At 43.9% G+C, this 21,758-nt stretch overlaps 1 protein-coding gene across 2 annotated transcripts in view; it reads right to left on the reverse strand.

Annotated features, from left to right (window-relative positions):
• Nucleotides 1-21,758, reverse strand: part of LOC139273124 (neurexin-1-like) — a 2,375,046-nt gene that overhangs the window by 34,151 nt on the left and 2,319,137 nt on the right. For both annotated transcript variants that reach the window (XM_070889537.1, XM_070889538.1), the window contains one exon: nucleotides 8,329-8,416. In XM_070889537.1, coding sequence (XP_070745638.1) covers nucleotides 8,329-8,416 — 88 coding nt within the window. The remainder of the gene's footprint in view (nucleotides 1-8,328; nucleotides 8,417-21,758) is intronic.

Raw genomic sequence — 21,758 nt, forward strand, 5'->3', positions numbered from 1 at the left:
CGTGCTAGTTTACTTTCATAATCTATCTTCCTTTTCTTAAATCATTTTTTTCATCATTCTTTGATGGCTTTTAAACACTTCCCAGTCTTCTGTCCTCCTACTAGTTTTGGCCACTTTGTATGCCCTTGTTTTTAATTGGATACCGTCCTTTATTTCTTTAGTTAGCCATGGATGGCTATCTTTTCTCTGACGTCCTTTCCTCCTCACTGGAATATATTTTTCTTCAGAGTTTGAAAAATTTCCTTAAACGCACACCACTGTTCATCAACCATTCTACATTTTAATCTACTTTCCCAGTCCATTTTAGCCAACTCAGCCCTCATACCTTCATAGTCTCCTTTATTTAAGCTTAGTACGCTGGTTAGAGATCCAACTTTCTCACCCTCCATCTGAATTTGAAATTCAATCATGCTATGATCATTCATTACAAGGGGAACCTGGGAAGTTCTAATCCATATGCCTCAGTTCCACACCATGTAGTGCATTTATCCACTGAGGCTGCAGAGAAGCCCCTCTTCTCATTTATGATCTATTTTTTCTCTTGGCTAGGGTAGAGGAACAAGGTCTGTTTACAGTGCTCAACTTGATCACTAGAAGTAAAATCACCTAAGAGATGGCCCATTTTTGATTTCCCTGCCCCAAACTCGACATTGTAATTCTCCTCCACCCTCAACAGCACATTTAAGATCAAAGCATTATGAAATATCACAATGCCACTTTATTTTCCATAATTTTGGTAAAAAGCCTCACATTATATTTTTCTTCACTCATTCCTAAGATTAGAACATCTCCGGTTTTATTCTAGGTCTTTTATTAGTGGGCTGATGTCAGCCAGAGCAGCAGTTTGGATGCTACAAATTGTCCCAGCATCTCTTGGTGGAAGGAGGTGGGCGTGGGGGTGGGGGCCAATCAGCCAGGATTCTGTCTCTGCCTTAGCAATTACTGGCTCCTTCTAGAAAGTGTCCTTGTGTGAACGTTGGATGAGACATGATCAGGCTTGACTGTGATAAGCTCCTATGCTTGAATAGCTTGGCAAAACTCATCATCGGTGCTCTCACATGGAGAATGACTATTTGGGGGGGGGGTACTAGAGGGTCTCTGGCACCTGTGGAACTATAACCGAAACTGCCTTCAAGAAAGTGGAGAGAAAATGGGAAAAGGTTGACTACGCTGATAAAAAAATTCACCTTTGTAATATATGTACATAAGGTCTGCCCACCACCAGTGAACACTACCGTCAGAGGTCCTAGGGTCATAGGTGCACTCGTGCTGGGCCCGGTATATAACCTGAACTTCACCTTTGTATCTTCACTTCTGGAAGCCAGTAAAGACTGACCAGATTACACCTAGTCACTGGCTCGCAGTACGGAGTTCATTGTATCATTTCATACACCACAACTGGTGACGAGGCAAGTACAAACCCACGCAAAAGTATGGTGAGCACAGCACGATCGAGTACTGTTGGAATTCTAGAGATTCAATGAGGGAGAGAATTGGGGAGATTTCACGAATTGTCTTGACCAGTATTTCGTGGCAAACGACCTAAACAAAGACGAGGATGCAGAGAAGCGCAGGGCAGTTCTTCTCACCGTCTATGGCCCCATGATCTATGCACTCATTAAGAATCTGCTCTTACCCACTCTTCCTACAGAAAAGGATTACAAAGAACTGCGTGCTTTAGTTCGGGAACACCTTAAACTCATGGAAGGAATCCTCATATCCAGATATCGCTTCTAAACGCACGTTCGTCCAGAAGGCCAGGTTGTAGCGGCATTTGTTGATAACCTGATACGTCTTGCAGGGCCTTGCAAATTTGGGCCTGCGTTGGAAGACATGCTGCGTGACTTTTTTGTGATCGGGGTCAACCAAGAGGCGATCTTAAGTAAGCTATTGGCTGCGGAGACGCCGGACCTCAGCAAGGTCATCACCATCGCCCAGACTTGCATGTCCACACAGAAAAGCACGAAGCAGATATCGCGACAAAACAGGAACTCCATGGCAAGTGCTGTGTCCAAAATTGTATCAACGGCTGGCAGAGCAGCACATGGCAGAGCCTACTCGACTGCATCTGCAAGACCGGGAGCCAGTCAAAGCCCGCCATTGGGCGCAAATCCGAGCTCAACGTGTTGGCGTTGCGGGGGCAATCACCGACCCCATCAGTGCCACTCCAGGCAGTATGTATGCAGAGGGTGTGCCAAGACAGGGAACTTCAGCGAACGTGTCCACAGCAGAGTAAGCGAGCTGCGACACGCCACGTGGATGATAATCAATTCAGCGTGGATCTGGCGATGCAGCCCGACGCATTTGAGAGCTCCGGGGAGGAAGTGTACAGCAAAGAGTCCTAACAAAGAGCCAACCGATACTGATGGAGGTAAAATTAAACGGCGTGCCGGTATCCATAGAATTGGACACGGGTGCGAGTCAATCAGTAATGAGCCAGAGGACTTTCAAAAAGCTGTGGGAGACCAAGGCAGAGTGACCCAAGCTGAGTCTGATAAATGCGAAGTTGCGTACCTACACCAAAGAGCTCATACCAGTGATCGGTAGTGCAGCAGTAAGAGTGTTGTACGAGGGAGTGGTTCATGATCTACCGTTATGGATAATCCCGGGTAACGGCCCATCGTTATTCGGCAGGAGTTGGCTCGAGAAAATAAAATGGAAATTGTTCAGTATCAAAGCTTTGTCATCAGCGGATGATGATTTGTGTGCTCAAGTGCTAAGCAACTTTCCCTCACTGTTTGAACCTGGAATTGGCAGCTTCAACGGAGCCAAGGTACAGATTCACCTAGGCTCAGATGCAAGGCCCATCCATCACAAAGCTAGGGCGGTCCCGCACATGATGAGAGAAAATGTCGAGCTCGAAATGGACAGGCTACAGCGCGAGGGGGTCATCTCACCAGTCGAATTTAATGAATGGGCCAGCCCCATTGTTCTGGTGTTAAAGAGCGATGGCACGGTCAGGATTTGTGGAGATTACAAGGTCATGATCAACCGAGTTTTGAAACAAGATCAGTACCCACTACCAAAAGCTGATGACCTGTTCACAATGCTAGCCGGGGGGAAATCGTTCACCAAATTGGATCTAACGTCGGCCTACATGACACAGGAACTGGTTGAATCATCAAAGAAACTTATGTGCATCAACACGTACAAAGGACTGTTTATTTACAACAGGTGCCCTTTTGGCATTCGTTCGGCGGCAGCCATATTTCAGAGAAACATAGAGAGCCTATTGAAATCCTTCCCCAGGACCATGGTATTCCAAGACGACATCCTTGTCACAGGTAATGACACCACCGAGCACCTGCACAATCTGGAAGAGGTTCTGTGTCATCTGGACAGATTGGGACTCAGGCTGAAACGTTCGAAGTGTGTTTTTATGGCACCAGAGATCGAATTCCTTGGATGAAAGATTGCTGCAGATGAAATCAGGCCTACAGACGCGAAAACAGAGGCCATCAAAAATTTGCCCAGGCCCCAGAATGTGACGGAGCTGCATTCGTTCCTGTGTCTTCTCAACTACTTCAGAAACTTCTTACCCAAATTGAGCACAGTATTAGAGCCTTTGCTCAAGTGCTCAGGAAAGGAGACGACTGGGTGTGGGGTGAACTTCAAGACAGAGTCTTTGTGAAGGCTAGAAATCTGTTGTGTTCCCACAAGCTACTGGTACTGTATGACCCATGTAAGCATCTAGTTTTTACCTGTGATGCGTCGTCCTATGGGGTCGGCTGTATACTACAGCAAGCCAATGAGTCAGGAAAATTACAACCAGTTGCATACGTGTCTTGACGCCTCTCCAAGGCAGAAAGCGCCTACGGCATGGTAGAGAAAAAGGCTTTAGCATGTGTTTACGGGGTAAAAATAAATGCACCAGTATCTGTTTGGGCTTCGCTTCGAGCTGGAAACCGATCACAAGCCGCTTATATCGTTGTTCTCGGAACATAAAGGTATCAATACCAAAGCATCGTCCCGCATCCAGAGGTGGGCACTGACAGTATCTGCCTATGATTATGTCATTCACCATAGACCAGGCACCGACAACTGCGCTGATGCATTGAGCTGGTTACCGTTGCCCACACTGGAGGTGGAAACGCCAATGCACACAAAGCTACTCATGGTCATGGATGCCTTTCCATGGTCGCCTGTGAAGGGTCGCCGGTCACTGCTCAAAAAGTTAAGATCTAGACCAGCCAGGATCTGACCCTATCGGTTGTAAAACGTGTTGTTCTTAACGGGGACTGGTCGACCATCCCCAAGGAAATGGGTGATGAAACCAAACCGTACAGCCATCGCAAAGATGATCTTTCCATCCAGTCCAACTGTTTACTGTTGGGTAATCGTGTCGTAATGCCCAAGAAAGGCAGGGTGAGATTTGTACAGAAGTTACATAGTACGCATCCCAGTATTCTCATGATGAAGGCCATCGCCAGATCCCATATTTGATGGCCTGGCATTGACTCGGACTTAAGAGTCATGCGTGCATCAGTGCAGCACTTGCATGCAGTTAAGCAATACCCCAAAAGAAGCTCCACTCACTCTGTGGTCATGGCCATCCAAACCTTGGTCTAGAATCCACATCGACTTTGCGGGCCCCTTCCTCGGTAAAATGTTTTTTGTGGTGGTGGATGCATACTCCAAATGGATAGAATGTGTGATCATGTCATCCAGCACTTCCACTGCCACCATTGAGAGCCATATTTGCCACACATGGTCTGCCAGATATCATTGTCAGTGACAACGGACCTGTTTCACGAGCCTGGAGTTTCAAGAGTTCATGAAATGCAACGGCATAAAACACGTGAGGTCAGCCCCGTTCAAACCTGCGTCCAATGATCAAGCAGAGCGGGTAGTTCAAACCATCAAGCAGAGCCTGAAATGCGTAACTCACGGTTCCTTGCAGACACGCCTGTCACGCATACTGCTCAATTACAGGACAAGGCCACACACACTCACCGGGGTCCCGCCTGCGGAACTATTGATGAAGAGAGGCCTCAAAACCAGGCTCTCTCTAGTCCATCCTGACCGTAACGATCATGTCGAAACCCGACTTCAACGCCAGCAATGGTATCATGACCGCGCCGCAGTGTCACACGACATATCTGTAAATGACCCAGTGTATGTACTTATCCATGGTCAAGGGTCCAAGTGGCTCCCGGGCAATGTTACGGATAAGGAAGGTAACCGGATGTATATGGTTAAGCTGAAGAATGGGCAGATGTGCAGGAAACACATTGATCAAATCAAGCTAAGACATACCAGAACAGTTGGAAGAAGACACCGTGAGCTTAGACGACTAACCAACTCACGTCCAGCCATCAGAAAATCCCACTGTGGTCAGCACCCAGCCCCAAGTCGTGAGAGACTCGGAAAGCACTGAGATTGTACTGAGACGGTCAACCAGGGAGCGAATGGCTCCGGATCATCTGAACTTATAATATGGACTTGTGCCAAGAACTGGGGAGGGGGGAATGATGTAATGTATGTACATAAGGTCTGCCCACCAACAGGGGGCACTACTGTCAGAGGTCCTAGCGTCATAGGTGCACTCGTGCTGGGCCTGGTATATAACCTGAACTTCACCTTTGTATCTTCACTTCTGGAAGCCATTAAAGACTGACCAGTTTACACCTAGTCACTTGCTCACAGTACAGAGTTCATTGTATCATTTCATACACCACAACCTTTAAGTGAGCTTTTTAGGAATAATATGAGGAATTTTTCATGCAGAGAGGTTAGAGAGTGAATGGTTAGGCCACTGGTTGTAGAGAATTCATTTCAAGACACAAGAATGAAACTTGTCTTGGGCAGTAGTTCAAAACAGGCAATAGCGAATCAACAGCCCGTTTCACAATGCTGAAAGAAAGTCACAATAATGACTGTCTGATGGCACAGTATAGTCATCATCATCATCATCATAGGCAGTCCCTCGAAATCGAGGAAGATTTGCTTCCACTCTAAAAGTGAGTTCTCAGGTGACTGTATAGTCCAATATGGGAATTACAGTCTCTGTCACAGGTGGGACAGACAGTCGTTGAAGGAAAGGGTGGGTGGGGAGTCTGGTTTGCCACACGCTCCTTCTGCTACCTGCGCTTGGTTTCTGCATGCTCTCGGCGACGAGACTCGAGGTGCTCAGCGCCCTCCTGAATGCTCTTCCTCCATTTAGGGCGGTCTTGGGCCAGCGATTCCCAGGTGCCAGTGGGGATGTTGCACTTTATCAAGGAGGCTTTGAGGGTGTCCTTGAAATGTTTCCTCTGCTCATCTGGGGCTTGCTTGCTGTTTGGGAGTTCTGAGTAAAGCGCTTGCTTTGGGAGTCTCGTGTCGGGCATGCAGACGATGTGGTCCGCCCAACGGAGCCAGTCGTGTGTGGTCAGTCCTTCAATGCTGGGGATGTTGGCCTAATCGAGAACACTGACGTTGGTGCGTCTATCCTCCCAGTGGATTTGCAGGATCTTGTGCAGGCAGCACTGGTGGTACTTCTCCAGTACTTTGAGGTATCGACTGTATATGGTCCACGTCTCTGAGACATATAGGAGGCTGGGTATCACTCCTGCCCTGTAGACCATAAACTTGGTGCCAGATTTGAGGTCCTGGTCTTCAAACACTTTCTTCCTCAGGCGACCAAGGCTGCACTGGCGCACTGGAGGCGGTGTTGGACTGTGTCGTCGATGTTTGCCCTTGCTGCTGGTATGCTTCCGAGGTATGGAAAAAGGAATATGGAATATTGTACTAGAGTGTTAAGATACAACTTCTTGACCCTTGAAGCAATTGCCCAATCCCAGCCAGGGAGGCTGAGTGCTTTCCCATAGAGAAAAAGACTGTTAGGAAAGTCTCCCATGGCCACAGATGCAAATTTTATAGCATCTAGCTCAAAAGTGGCATTGGGAGAGGCAATAGGAATGAGCTGCATGCCTACCCATTTGGTTGTGGAACTACAGGAGTTGGAACAAGTTAAAGAAGGAAACAAAAAGCGGAGATTTTTGAAAACAACATCTTTGGGGGAGAGTAATAGATAAATGGACTCGTGAAAAATAATTTTGACCAAGGGGACAATGTGCTCCTTGTTACAGTTTTAATGTGACAGTGTTAACAGTTCCCAGTGATTGTGTGTCTGACAGCTCAGCCCAAGGGACCAGAAGATTTGGCATGTTCCCTCAAAACTTACTATTGAGTGAATATATCTCACTGATTGGAAGTCAAGCAGAATTGGAAATGTTCCCGGTTACAGTTTTACATAAATATATATAGAATGTGCACTTTAATTTTGTTACACTGACCTGAGCTGCAAATGAAATATGTGCTAAGTAAGTGCAACAGGCAGTGTTGTCGGTTTTACTGTCTGTTCTGCATGTGTAAGTGCATGGATATGCGTCCTCATTTCTATTTGCTGAATGTGAGCTTGTCTGAATATCTGAGTTTGAGCCGAAGCCTGTCAACATATCTGAATGTATGCGTGTCCTTACAAATGAATGGGTCCTTATACATATCTTTGAATGTTTGAGTGTGTTTTTATATCTGTCTAAATGGTGAAGTGCATGTAAACAGTATGACTGCATGCACAAGTTTCAGAATGATTGGATATGTGTTTGAGGCTACAGGTATGAGTGTTTGAATGTGTTGAGTCATGTATCCTATCTTTATGCCTGACTATATGAGTGTGCTCATGTCTGCCTCCATGAATAGCTGTGTCTTTGAATGTATGTCTGTGATTGTCGGCTGCATATAATGAAGTGACACCACTATTCTCAGTCAGGATGGAGATGATTGGATAACACCCCCATTACTCATGCCTGGAGACTACACCGTTGTGACTGGGATTGATGTGACGCACACCATTTGTATGTGACTGTCCTCCACTCACTGCATTTTGCTGGAAAATCACTCTGCTTTTATGGGGAGAAGTGGCTGTAGTTTCGATCATGAGTTCTGTTTGCTATATTTCATAGAAACTCTTTTTAGTTTGCCTCTGTCGACAGTTTGTTGTATTGTGCTGTTTGCTGAGTAAATTGACTTTGTTTGCTTTGCAGTTTTTTGAGTAAATAGACTTTGTTTGAGTCCTGCCGTAAATTCTGCTCCACCTCCATCTCATTGGCTGACACAGTGGTGTCAATAGACACTCTGGTATTGGTCTGTCTGATTGACTGAGATACCACATTACTGTTTAGATGTGCAGATAGGACTGAATAAGCCCTTTAACCACCTACAACAAGCCCTTTAACTACCGACAGTGACCAAACAATGAAACCCCTTCCATTGATCAAGCAGACAGACAAAGCATGCAAACACACAATCACAGAAACACCAAGAAAGAAGTAATGAAAATGGACTAACCTAACCCACCTGAGCTTGGCTCACACTCATCAATGTCCTCATCATCGCTAGGACATTCGGCAGAGGCAACCAATAGATCATCTGTGCTCTGTGGGGAAAATAATGCCTTTTAATTCCAAATATTAATAGTTTTATTTACAATATTGCAAAAGAAGTTTCAAAAGCAAAACAGCATACTCTCAATATTTGAAGATAGGTTCAAACATTTGTGCAGTGATTTACACAGTCAATATTTAAAAACGTCATTATTCTCACTTGAACATAAATAATATTCTTAACTAAGTGTTTCATTTGAATTACATCCAAATAATAAATTCCTATTTTATTGACAACTGCGATTGCAATTGCTCAGAACCTCTGAATACATTGCACTGTAACAAACCATTGTCTGTGCTGTTAATTTCTCAAGTGACAGATGATAAAACCGAAAAAGAACATGTAGGAAGTCTTTCAGACAAGGGTATTGTTTGGAGACAAAAATGCCCTTTTCTAGAATTGCAGGTCAGCTAGGGATTAGAATGGATAATTATATGCTTTATTTTCCAATACAGTGAAGTTTAAGTACTGCAGTAGACTTTCAACACCACATTCTGGATGTATAACATTTTCAAAGAGTACTCTGTAGAAGACCTCTTCAGTTTATGTGAATTAAAATGGGTTTTATTGCAAGGGTCAATACTTATAAATTGCAAGTGTCTCAGGGATTAGGGAGGAGTGTTGAGTGTGTGATGCTAACCCAAACTGTTCAATGTGAGACCAATTTACCATGTATAGTTAAAAAAATGTCTGCATCCACAGCTGGATCCAAGAGATTTTGCAGGCACTCAGAAAAAATTAACACAAAAGATGCAGTACAGAGTTTGAGCAAATAATCTAGCAGTGCATAGTTTCCATCCTATTTTGAAATTTGTGTCTCATATGCAAAAAATGGTTAATAATTGCACCATTTGATGATGAAGAATATAGAACATTACTAGATCAGGAATTGGTTAATTGCAAAAATCAGTCATTTTTTAAAATATTGATTAACTCATAAGTGTTTATGGCTGAACTACATATCACACACCAGGAAAATAAAATAATTAATACACCAAAGTTTAGCAGTCCAAGGTATTCTATAGTGACTTTTGCCAGACGAAAACAGAGCCTTGATGAATTTTTCATTGCTGTGTAACAAGTATTTATTCCTTTAAAAAAAAGTTAGAGACCAATTTCACTATACTGGTAAAGTTGCTAAAAGATAATCTGAAAGAATAAGCACAAACATCAAGAGCCCGCGATTTCCATCTCTGCCCCTACCTTACCCGACTTGAAAACATTACTCATGTTTTTGTTACTTTTACTTTATTTCTCCCATGCCCTGCTCATTGGTTTCCTGAGCTCCATCCTACACAAACTCAAATGTCCAAAACTCCACCATCCACATCTTGTCCATCAGTAAAGCCTACTCGGACTTCACCCCTGTCTTCACCGATTTCAGCATCCGTGACCTCAAAGTGCTTAACCCTACTATTACAACTTCTTCCAACCTTTCATCCCAGCCTTTGCCATTCAGTCCTCTAATTCTAGCCTCCTATGAAACACTCCTCTCCATCCACTCCACTATTGATGGCAGCGCTGCCAGCTGCCTCTTTGCAGTTCCTCTCTGAAGCAATCTTCCTTGCTACTTTTCCTGTTAAGTGTTCAGTCTTTATTCTCATCAGCAGCAGTATTTGGCCTCAACTTTTAAAATTCTATAACCAAAAACTATTTGAAGTGCACAGCAGATCGATCAGCATTTAAAAGGTGAAAAGACAGGTTAATGCTCAGGTGTGATCTTTTATCAGAACTCAGTACTACAGTTTTACTTTGGTGATATCACCTCACTCACTCATGCCTTTCACAGCTACATAACAATAACATTGTTCATCTAACCTTGTTATATCAGCATACCCTCAATCCAGGTAAGCCCCTACCTGTCTGTATGCTGTGGTGGGGCCCAAACAGGGGCAGATGTGATAGCGAGACAGTTTTGTCTTTTGAATGCAGAATGCATTGCCAACGTGGGATAATTGTAAGTCAGTGTTGCAAAAAAGCATCAGTTCACAAATTGACAGGCTGTATCTGGGATTAGATTCTAAAGGAAAGAACTTGGATCCTGTAAGGTTCTGTTGAACTCTGTACAACTACTTTTATTTTCAATATCTGTAATCCTTCCAGGAGAAATTATTTGTGGCTTAAAAGACAGAATTACAGTAGGCTGCAAAATGATGGAAAATGCACCGTGTTTAAGTCAAAAATTGCTAGAGGAAACATGCCCCCAAATTTCACAAGAAAACAAATGTCAGGTTGTCAGGACTCACACCTCTTTCAGTTATTTCTAAAATCATCACTCTTTCAAACTGAATTTTTGCACTTCAGGTATTTCTCCTGCAGTAAAAGTGATGGAATGTTGGATATATCTGAAGCTTAATTTATAACAAATCTATGTCCCTCTGCAATTTCAGTCGAACTCCTTGCCTTGCTGTGTCAAAGCCTACAATTCCGGGGTGATTTATGCTGTCAGTTTTTTGTGGATTATGTCAGCTTTTTTGAAGTGTTAGATTTCTGGATTGACATGCACAATGAAAATTAGCAAAACAAATAGCTAGGTGATAGATTGGATCACCCAGAAATGTTGCAAAGTTTGCTTCTACAGTCGTATTCATAAACTAATGGCTCAAAAATTACCCTATGTCTTTAAAACTTTAATGTTTGAAAACTTGCAAACCCAAATCAGCCATCCAAAATGGTTTCCCTGGAGAAAAGCCACTGGCCTAGAAATTGGACCACTTACTGCCATGAGTCACTGCTGCAACCTGGTCCAAAAATGGCGGCTGCCATTCTAGCGCCCTTCTATGGTGTGGGACCATAGAAAGGCGTTATATTCAAGAAGGAGTTAGATGTAGTCCTTACTACTAGGGCGATCAAGGGGTATGGCGAGAAAACAGGAATGGGGTACTGAAGTTGCATGTTTAGCCATGAACTCATTGATAGGCGGTGCAGGCTCGAAGGGCTGAATGGCCTACTCCTGCACCTATTTTCTATGTTTCTATATTTCTATGGGACATGGCGGCCACTATTTTTGTGAGAGCCTTAGTGCTGCCAATAGCAGAGTTGGCCTTGGAAATGTAAATTAAGTGAGGGTGACGTATGCCAACTTAATGTCACCTCAGCAAACTTGAACCTTCGTGCTGAGTTCAGTGCTGGGTCCTAAGCTCACATGAAAACCCAGCGTTCAGCAGACTGACAGTGGCGCTCTCAGTATCTCTTAAAGGGACACACAAATGTATCAGATAAGTTTGCATTTAAGCTTTTGGACTGAATATTTTTTATTTTATTCAAGTAGTGACTTGGTACAATACATGTTAAACATTTTTAAGTGTGCAGGGAGTTCTGTTGGATGCTTTCAAGACCTCAGATGGTAAAGGAAGGCCTCTGAGAAGCAGAAGTTGCCGGAAATACTCAGGTCAGGCAGCATCCCTGGAGAGAGAAACAGATTTCACTTCTCAGGTGGAAATGCTGTCTGATGTCTCAGGTCGAGATGCTGCCTAACCCGCTGAGTATTTACAGCATTTTATGCTTTTATTTCAGATTACAGCATCCGCTTGTAGAGGGAAGAGGAAGATGTAGAGGAGGAAGACACAGAAAAGGAAGACGCAGAAGAGAAAAAAGGAGAGGAGGAGGAAGCAGAAGGTAGGACATCACCCAGACGGCCCCTTTCTGGCCGGGATATCTTGGAGGGAATGATCCACCTGCGATATCAGTGGCCACAACCCCAATTTCCCCTTTCAAAATTTGTCCCACACCTTATCTTCCCTCTCTTACTGATCATCACAATGCGGAAATAAAAGCCAACAAAAGCAAACTTTCTAATCCAACTTTATACATTTATCCATCCAATATGACATCAAGAGATCAACTAATCACCCTTGTGCATTCCCATAGTTACTGTCTTGTGTGCACCTTTGATCCTACTGATGTCATGCAGTGCTACCCCGTGGCTGCAGCATGGCTGGTGGAAGGCTGCTGACTTTCAGTGGGGCACACTGCAAATGGCCTTGCTAGTTGACATTAAGGAGTGTCAAATTGAGTGATGGTGTTTCTTCCTCTTCTTTTTCACTCTCTGCATACTCTTCTTGGTGAACCACTGGCTGGGCAGGCTGCATTTCTTGGGTGTGTGAAATGAGGAAGACATAAAGTTGGAGTAGTGGTGAGGGGAGGGCAGGAAAACAAGAGGTGCTTGCGAGAAGGAGGTAATAACGTATGAGGATGCCAGCATCTTGTATCCCTTCAGCCCCGCTGTTGGCCAAGGGCTTAGCCATGCCCCTGCCAAGAATGACCAGCACCGTCACCTCCAAGGGGTTCAGGTGAAGTGAGGAATTGTACAGATTGTTGGTGCGTGAGTAACTGGGGGGTGGGGGTGAGTCATGCATTGAGCAGTGTGTGAGGCTCGTGGTGCAGTTGATAGGAGACAACTTTTAAAGATGCATTCACTAACCTTGCCCATGAGTCTGAGGTCATGAAGCCAACACTGCTGGCAGTGACGGCCTTGGAGATCTGGTTCCACATCGTTCTTTCTGGAGGGCCTTCTGCCGCCTGTGGGTAGAGGACCTCTCTTGCAGTGTGGACCTCCTGCACAAAGCTGGAGTGCTGCATGTGAGACCCTGGGTGCCCTTTCCCTGGCTTGTTGAGCCATTTGTGTTCGTGCTGAAGCACTTTTCCCATTTATTTTTGGTGCGGAAGGCAATTCAACTTTAAGAGCTGAAGACACCCATTTGGGAATTCTTTTTAATGTTCATTTTTTTTCATAAGGCAGTTGACCTGTAAGAGCTGAAAACTGCATATTTTTATTTCATTTTTATTATCATTTCAGGCCATTTAAGGAAACCACAATGCATTGCCCTTTTAAGATCCTACAATACTTTGCAAAATCACGGCCTCGCTTTCAGAGGCTGGTCGAAGCTGCAATGCTGCTTGTGAATGTCATATTGGGGCCTAATGCCTGGAGGAATGCCACCAGGAGGTTGTTCTGGGCCTGTAAAGAGTTGTAAGGTTTTCCTATGATCTTTAGTTCGGTGATTTACACTCTCTAGAGTTACATATGAGCTGGCAAAGAGGAGATCCGTAGGACTGATCGCTCACATTACATTTCATCAGGAAGTTTGAACACTTGATTCTTTTTGAAATGGTTTAATTATTGTATAAATAAAGTATTATATTACTAGTTACTTGTTAAGTCTTCTGTTTCTGTATTATCTTACTTCCACTATTAGTGGTAAAAGGGTAACTCTCCTGGAGCACACTATCCCATTCACATTGGGCATAAGCTTACGCGTTTCAGTTGATAGGAGATAAAGGTCTGATTACAGAAACTGCCTTTTGCTGTGAACACAAGCCAAGGGTGTTGAGGGAAAGTCTGAATTGTGACAGTTACATTAGATTAAACATTGGAAATGAAAGTTAAAAAGAGAGAGAATGGGAGAAGAGAAAAAACTAAATAAGCAGAATTAAAATGTTAGACTTCAATCTAAAATTGTGCAATGTTTTTGAGGCAGAGTAATCATACCTGCCTCAGGTTGCCAAAGGTGTTTAATCTCTTGTACAGACATATCTCACCTGAATAAGTATAGAAATTCAACCCTTCCCACAAAAAGTCACTGGTTTTCCATGAGTTATTATGGACCAAAACTACTTAACTTCTTTATTTCTTTGAACACAAGAGTACACACACGAACACCCAAGGCTATTTGGCTGTTTCATAGGATCATAGAAATATTACAACACTGAAGGAAGCCATTCAGCCCATCGTGTCCATGCCACTTGAAAAAGAGCTACCCAGTCCAATCCTACCTTCCAGCACTAGGTCCATAGCCCTGTAAGTCACGGCTCTTTAGGTGCATGTCCAAGTACTTTTTAAATGTGATGAGGGTTTCTGTTCTGCCTGTACCACCCTTTCAGGCAGTGAGTTCCAGACCCCCAGCACCCTCTGGGTGAAAATGTTTTTCCTCATCTCCCATCTAATCCTTCGACCAACTACTTTAAATCTATGCCCCCTGGTTATTGACCCCTCTGCTAAGAGAAATAGGTTCTTCCTATCCACTCTATCTAGACCCCTCATAATTTTATAGACCTCAATTAAATCTCTCCTCAGCCTCCAGTGTTCCAAAGAAAACAACCCCAGCCTATCCAATCTTTCCTCATAGCAAACATTTTCCAGTCCTGGCAACATCCTCATAAGTGTCCTCTATACACTCTCTAGTGCAATTACATCCTTCCTGTAATGTGGTGACCAAAACTGTACCCAGTACTCAAACTGCAGCCTAGCTAGTGTTTTATACAGTTCTAGCACAACTTCCTTGCTCTTGTAGTCTATGCCTCGGCTAATAAAGGAAAGCATTCCATATGCCTTTTTAACTATCTTATCGACCTGTCCTGCTACTTTTAAGGATCTGTGGACAGATACTCCAAGGTCCCTCTGTTCCTCCACACCTCTCAGTTTCCTCCCATTTAATGTGCATTCCCTTGCCTTGTTGCTTTTCCCCAAATGCATTACCTCACACTTCTCCGGATTAAATTCCATTTTCCACTATTCTGCCCAACTGACCAGTTCATCGATATCTTCCTGTGGTCTAAAGCTTTCCTCCTCACTGTCAACCACACAGCCAATTTTTATATCATCTACAAACTTCTTTATCATGCCCCCTACATTTAAGTCTAAATATACTGCAAAAAGCAAGGGACCGAGCTCTGAGCCCTGTGGAACCCCACTGAAAACAGCTTTCCAGTTGCAAAAACTCCCCTCAACTATTACCCTTTGTTTTCTGCCACTGAGCCAATTTTGGATCCAATTTGCCACTCTCCCTTAGATCCCATGGGATTTTATTTTTTTGATCAGCCTACCATGTGGGACCTTGTCTAAAGACTTGCTAAAATCCATGTAGACTACATCAAACACATTGCCCTCATCGACCCTCCTTCTTACCTCCTCAAAAAATTCAATCATGTTAATCAGACATGACCTTCCCTTAACAAATCCATGCTGAATGTCCTTGATTAGTCTGTGTCTTTCTAAATGAAGGTTTATACTGTCCTTCAGAATTGATTCCAATAATTTGCCCACCACTGAGGTTAAACTAACTGGCCTGTAATTACTCAGTTTATCCCTTCCTCCCTTTTTAAACAATGGTACAATGTTTGTAGTTCTCCAATCCTCTGGCACTACACCTGTAGCCAGGGGGGATTGGAAAATAATGGTCAGAGCCTCCGCAATTTCCTCCCTACTCCTTTTAATAGCTTAGATATATTTCATCTGGTCCTGGCGATTTATCTACTTTCAAAGATGCTAAACCCCTTAATATTTCCTCTCTTACTATGTTTATCCCATCCAATATTTCACTCTCTTCCTTCTTAACTTCAACGTCGTCATCGTTCCCTGCTTTTTGAAAACAGACGCAAAATATTCATTAAGTACCTTACTCAGATCCTCTGCTTCCACACATAGGTTCCATTTTGGTCCCCAACAGTCTCTATTCTTTCCTTAGTTATCCTCTTGCTCTTTATGTAATAATAAAACATCTTTGGGTTTTCTTTAATTCTACTTGCCCTCTCTTTGCTTTCCTAATTTCCTTTTTAATTTCACCCCTACACTTTCTATACTCTTCTCGTTTTTTGCAGTATGTCTGATATAAGCTTCCCATTTTTGCCTTATCTTACCCTGTATGCACCTTGTCATCCAGGAAGCTCTAAATTCAGCAGTTCTACCCTTTTTCTTTGTGGCAACATGTTTATCCTGAACGCCTTGTATCTCCCTCATGAATGCCTCCCAGTGCTCTGACACTGATTTACCCTCAAGTAGCTGTTTTCAGTCCCCTTTTGCTAAATCACTTTTCAACTTAGTAAAATTGGCCTTCCCCCAATTTAGAACCTTTACTTCTGTTTTATCTCTATCCTTATCCATAACTATGCTAAAACTAATTGAATTATAATCATTACCACAAAGATTCTCTCACACTGATACTCCTTCCACCTGCCCAGCTTCATTCCCTAAAACGAAATCCAGAACTGCGCCCCCCGCCCCCCCCCACTATCTTTTGTTCGGCTTGCTACATACTGGCTAAAAAGTTTTCCTGAATACAATTGAGGAATTCTGTGCCTTCTATACCTTTTACACTGATTGTATCCCAGTTAATATTAGGGTAATTGAAATCCCCCACTATTACTGCCCTAGTGTTTTTTCACTTGTCAGAAATTTGCCTACAAATTTGCTCTTCTATCTTCCTCGGACTGTTTGGGATTCTGTAAGTACACTCCCAGCAGTGTGATTGCCCATTTTTTGTTCTTTAGTTCGACCCATATAGCCTCATTTGATAATCCTTCTAACATATCGTTCCTTCTCACAGCTGTAATTGTTTCTTTAACCAATATTTTCACCCCCCTCCTTTTTTAAACCCCTCTCTATCTCATCTGAAAACCCTGTAACTAGGAACGTTGAGCTGCCATTTCTGCCCCTCCTTCAGCCATGTTTTAGTAATAGCAAATATATCATACTTCCACGTCTATCTGTGCCCTCAGCTCATCTGCCTTATTCACTATATATCTTGCTTTCAGGTAAAACTTCTTTTTTGTCTGTTTTCCAACCTTTGTTTGTTCTGTTTTCCAAACTCTTTTACTACTCTTCTATCTCTAGCTCTGCTTTTCTCCCTTCCTAATCTATGCTCAGCTTTCCATCCTCTTGCCAAGCTAGTTTAAACCCTCCCCAACAGCACTAGCAAACTCCCTTGGATCTGGCTGCACTTTCCTGGGGGACCATTTCCTCCATCAGTATTCAGAACTGAAAACTAGTTAGAGAGCGAGATGGCCTCAGGGGCCTCCTGAAATATCTGCCTGTTCTTTTTTGTCTGTCTGGCAATCACCCAGTCCCTCTCTGCCTGCACTCTCTTTAGCTGCAGGGTGGTCAACTCCTGAAACGTGCTATCCACAAAACACTCAACCATCGCGGATGGACTGCAGTGACGTCAGCTGCTGCTCAAGCTCCAAAACTCAGAGCTCGAGCTCCTCCAGCTGATGACACCTCCTGCACCTGTGGTTGCCCAGGATATGGGCAGCAGACACATGGGAACACCATCACCTCCAAGTTACACACCATCCTGACTTGGAAATATATCACCTTTTCTTCATTGTCACTGGGTAAAAATCCTGGAACTCTCTCCCGAACAACACTGTGGGAGTACCATCACCACAAGGAGTGCAGCGGTTCAAGAAGGCAGTTCACCACCACCTTCTCAAGGGCAATCAGGGATGGGCAATAAATGCTGGCCTTGCCAGCGAAGCCCATCTCCCAGGAACTAATTTTAAAAAAATACTCCCAGGAAGTTTGGAAAAATGGCCCAGATGACTTCTTTGCTGATTTTCCCTCCCTGTCCCACTGAGATCAAGAACTCACTGTATTGTGAGTTGCCTATACTACTATTGTTGCACTGTTTGAGGAAGACCAACTTTTTGTTCCACCTGAAGTGTTTGTACTATATTTACCAAATGGTATACAAATTAAATAGAATCTTAAAATATCATGCCACAAATAAAATATTTGCGGGTAACTAGAATACGGTTACCCAATGAATACTTTCTCTGTACCACATATCCAGCACTTATGGCCCCAAGTTTCCACACGCTACAAAACGGGCACCCCTCCGAGCTGGGCGCCCGTTTTTCACGCCGAAAACCGCGCGATTCTGGAGCGCCCTGCAGCTCCATGGCAGCTTGGCGTGGCGCCCAGGGGGCAGAGCCTACCATCGCGCCGATTTTGTAAGTGGGTACCATTTAAATTAGTTTTTTTCGTGCCGGCAACGCTGCGCGTGCGCGTTGGAGCATTCGCGCATGCGCAGTGTGAAGGAAACATTGGCACTCGGCCATTTTTGTAGTTCTTTGTAGCTGTTTAATTTTTGAACATTTTTTAATAAAAGCACATTGCCCTTCCATGATCAGCACTGAAGCTTCTTGCAGCAGTGAGAAGGCTGCAGGAAGCCTCAGAAGTTGAGGCAGCCGTTTTCCGACGGCCTCCCCCCTGCCGTCGGGAATGGCTGCCTCAACTTCTGAGGCAGCCTGCAGCCTTCTCACTGCCTCCTCCCACCCCCCCTGCCGTCGGGAACGGCTGCCTCCTCCTCCCTGCCTCCCCCCTACTGCCGTCGGTCGGTCGGTTGGGCCCTCCCTCCCTCCCGTTCGCAGGAACGACGCCACACCGCTGAGCTGACTGAACCTGCCTGAAGCACTTTCACACAGGTAGGAAGATGGTTTATTTAATCTTTTCTTTGCTTATAAATGTTTATTCAGGTTGGATTTATTTGTATAATATTTGTATAAGTATAAATAAGGATTTATTGTAGAATTTAATGACTTCCCTTCCCCCCCCCGCCCACCTCGTTCCGGACGCCTAATTTGTGACCTGCGCCTGATTTTTTAATGTGTAGACAAGGTTTTTTCAGTTCTACAAAAATCTTCACTTGCTCCATTCTAAGTTAGTTTGGAGTACGTTTTCACTGTGGAAACTTTGAAATCAGGTGTCAGTGGCCGGACACGCCCCCTTTTGAAGAAAAAATTCTGTTCCAAAGTGAAACTGTTCTAACTGACTGGAACTGCAGAAATAAAAATGTGGAGAATTGCGATTTCTACGATAGTCCGTTCTCCACCAGTTGCTCCTAAAAATCAGGAGCAAATCATGTGGAAACTTGGGGCCAAGAATTGGTGAATTTGAAGAGGAAATTCAAATTGGTCCAAAATTTTAATTGATTTGAATTTACTAAGAAAATATATAAATTTGAGTTTTGTTCATTTTGGATTTGAAAGCACATGTCATAAAACACACACACGACTGAATAGGCAGAAACATTGATTCACAGAAGATCAATCATCATATGCAACGGAAAGATATGTTAATGTTTTGAGTGAGAGAAAAAAAGAGAGAGTGAGAGAGAGAGAGAGAATGAATGAGACAGTCTGTCTCCGGCAGAGGAATATATCTGTCTCTGGTGCCAACTCGGTGGCGTGGGATGTATCTAACATCCTCGCTGATCTAGGGGTTGTGGCAGGATGGTGGTTAGTGGTAAATATATGCATTATCACTTGTTAGTCCATTGTGTGTGGGGCCGGGGGGGTGGGGGCGGGGGCTGGTGCGGAATAAAACTATTGTCCCGGTTAAAAGAATTAAGTTCGCTAGGGGAGAGAAGTTTCTAAATCTGATGCTGGTCACGAGGAAGAACGCATTGAAATTCATTCTGGTATACTGATTGCTTTCTTCACTCATCATTTTTGAGCAGTGGCTTCAGAGAAAATAAATTTTAGTCCCTGCGAACAAAGGGTCCCAATTGAACTGAATCACGTCCATACAGATTTCAGACTTGGAGGACTCTGTTCCCTATTTCTGCTTCATAATAAGCAGAGGTGGGGAGCAGTTCTTTCAGCCTGGGATTGCAGCGAGTCCAGCTGATGGAGGGCAGTCCTTTCGGCCCGGGATTGCAGCGGGTCCAGCCGGGGGAAGGGGTGGGGGGGAGGAGTGGGACCAGCCGGTGGGGGGGATTTGGGGAAGGGGGAGGGAGGTTGGGGGGAGGAGCGAGTCCAGCCGGGGGAGGGGTGGAGGAGGAGTGGGCCCAGCCGGGGGAGGGGGTGGTGGGGGAGAGAGAGGTGGCCGCAGGTCCAGCTGGGGCGGGGGGGGGGGGGGGGAGGTCCTTTGCAGCCCTTTTTGGCAGTGGTGGGGTAGCAATCCTTTCGGGGGAGTGGGCTTCAGCGTCTCTGGTTGCCCTGGCAACTTCAGCTTTTCGCGCATGTCCAGAGAGATTTTAATGCAGACTTGAAGCTCCGCCACCCCCGCCCCCCCCAAGACTAACTTCGGAGATCGCTGCACCAAATTCAAGTATTTCTTTTGCAAAAGTCCCAATTTTTTTTCTGCTGCAAATGTACACAAAAAGATCGTATGTTAACGTGCGGGCGCCAAAAATCCAGCAAGTGGAAAATAGGGGCCCTTATTTTTCTTTCTGTACCTGATTTGACATTGAATTCATTATTCTAACTGATACTTCCTGGTTCAGATTCTGCGCTGCTCATTAATGATTCTTCAATCTGATTGGTTAAGGTGACAGTTGCTTGTCCTGTTCACACAGGTCCCAGATTCCCTGTAGAAACATCCAGTGCAAAAGCCCACAGAAAGTTTATGGGTGAGTGCAAGTCTAACAGACAGAGCAAAATCCGATCCAATATCTGTAACCGCAGTGTGTCTTTCAGAAGTTATATCTGTTGCTACTTCTTTTGTTTGTCCCTGTCGATTTTGTTAGAAAATGCATGGCAGAACATTTTGTAAAACAAGTAAATTCTAAATTACAGTAGGCACCGTGAGCTCCATTTACAAACATACCAGCTAGTTCTCCTGCTAAGTAACATGTAATTAAGATCAAACACATTCAGCATTACAGATCCCGACAAAATTAAGAACACTGAAACTACTATTGATCGAAGTAGACTTTAACTTCTTATTCAGTTGGACCCCCTTCTATTTCAACTGAGAGAACAAGGATGTAAAAGGAGAGTCAAAAAACCGTTTCTCAAAATGGCACCTTTATCAAACAGCAAACTATGTTGAGCCCATCTTACCCATGTGCATCAAAGTCAACGTGAAAAAATGAAGAGGAAAAAACCCATCATACTATTGTGCAAAAAGCAGCCAGGTGTGGAAAAAAAATCGGAAGGCAGTTCACGTGGGAAAAAAAAAACAAATTTCATTTTGAAGGAGTAGATTAACTGAGCAATTTTCCAGCCAACATGGTGTAATTTCAATTTAATTTACTGTATATGAGGCTGATCTGTATGACTGGTTGTTGAAACAGTTGAACAGAGAAACTCAGATGTGTCACATAAATCAATCCTGATCTTTGATTCGCTTTCCCTGGTGTTTATCACCTTCCCCACATTAAAACAGATGCATGGCTATATAGGAAAGAGTTCAGATGTAAGTGGGAACCTTGTTACAGCCTGCAAGCCTCATTATGCCACTTCAGTATTAATAATCTGTGATATGGGCAGAAAATGAGTTATGAATGTGCAAAACCCCAGCAGCTTCTTTCATTGTTCAAATGAAAATGAAAGAACGGATAGCAAGTCATATAAGATGTGTTTCTTAATACCCTTGGGAAAAGGTAGCTGCACTCCAAATCTGAAATAAGTGGAATCACGAAACAGTGTCTTAAAATGTCATTTTACCTCATCAAATTATAAAAGGTTCAAATTGTGACGGAAAGATCAACATTTTTACAACATGAATTAATTGACTTTCTGGTCTTCAGTTTTATGTGGCAACAGGATAAGGAGCCAAATTTAGTGGTGTAAACGGTGGGGCCGCTTGTACACACCAGTCTCTTGGAAAT

Source organism: Pristiophorus japonicus, chromosome 9 (assembly GCF_044704955.1).
Source record: "Pristiophorus japonicus isolate sPriJap1 chromosome 9, sPriJap1.hap1, whole genome shotgun sequence".
Classification (NCBI taxonomy): domain Eukaryota; kingdom Metazoa; phylum Chordata; class Chondrichthyes; family Pristiophoridae; genus Pristiophorus; species Pristiophorus japonicus.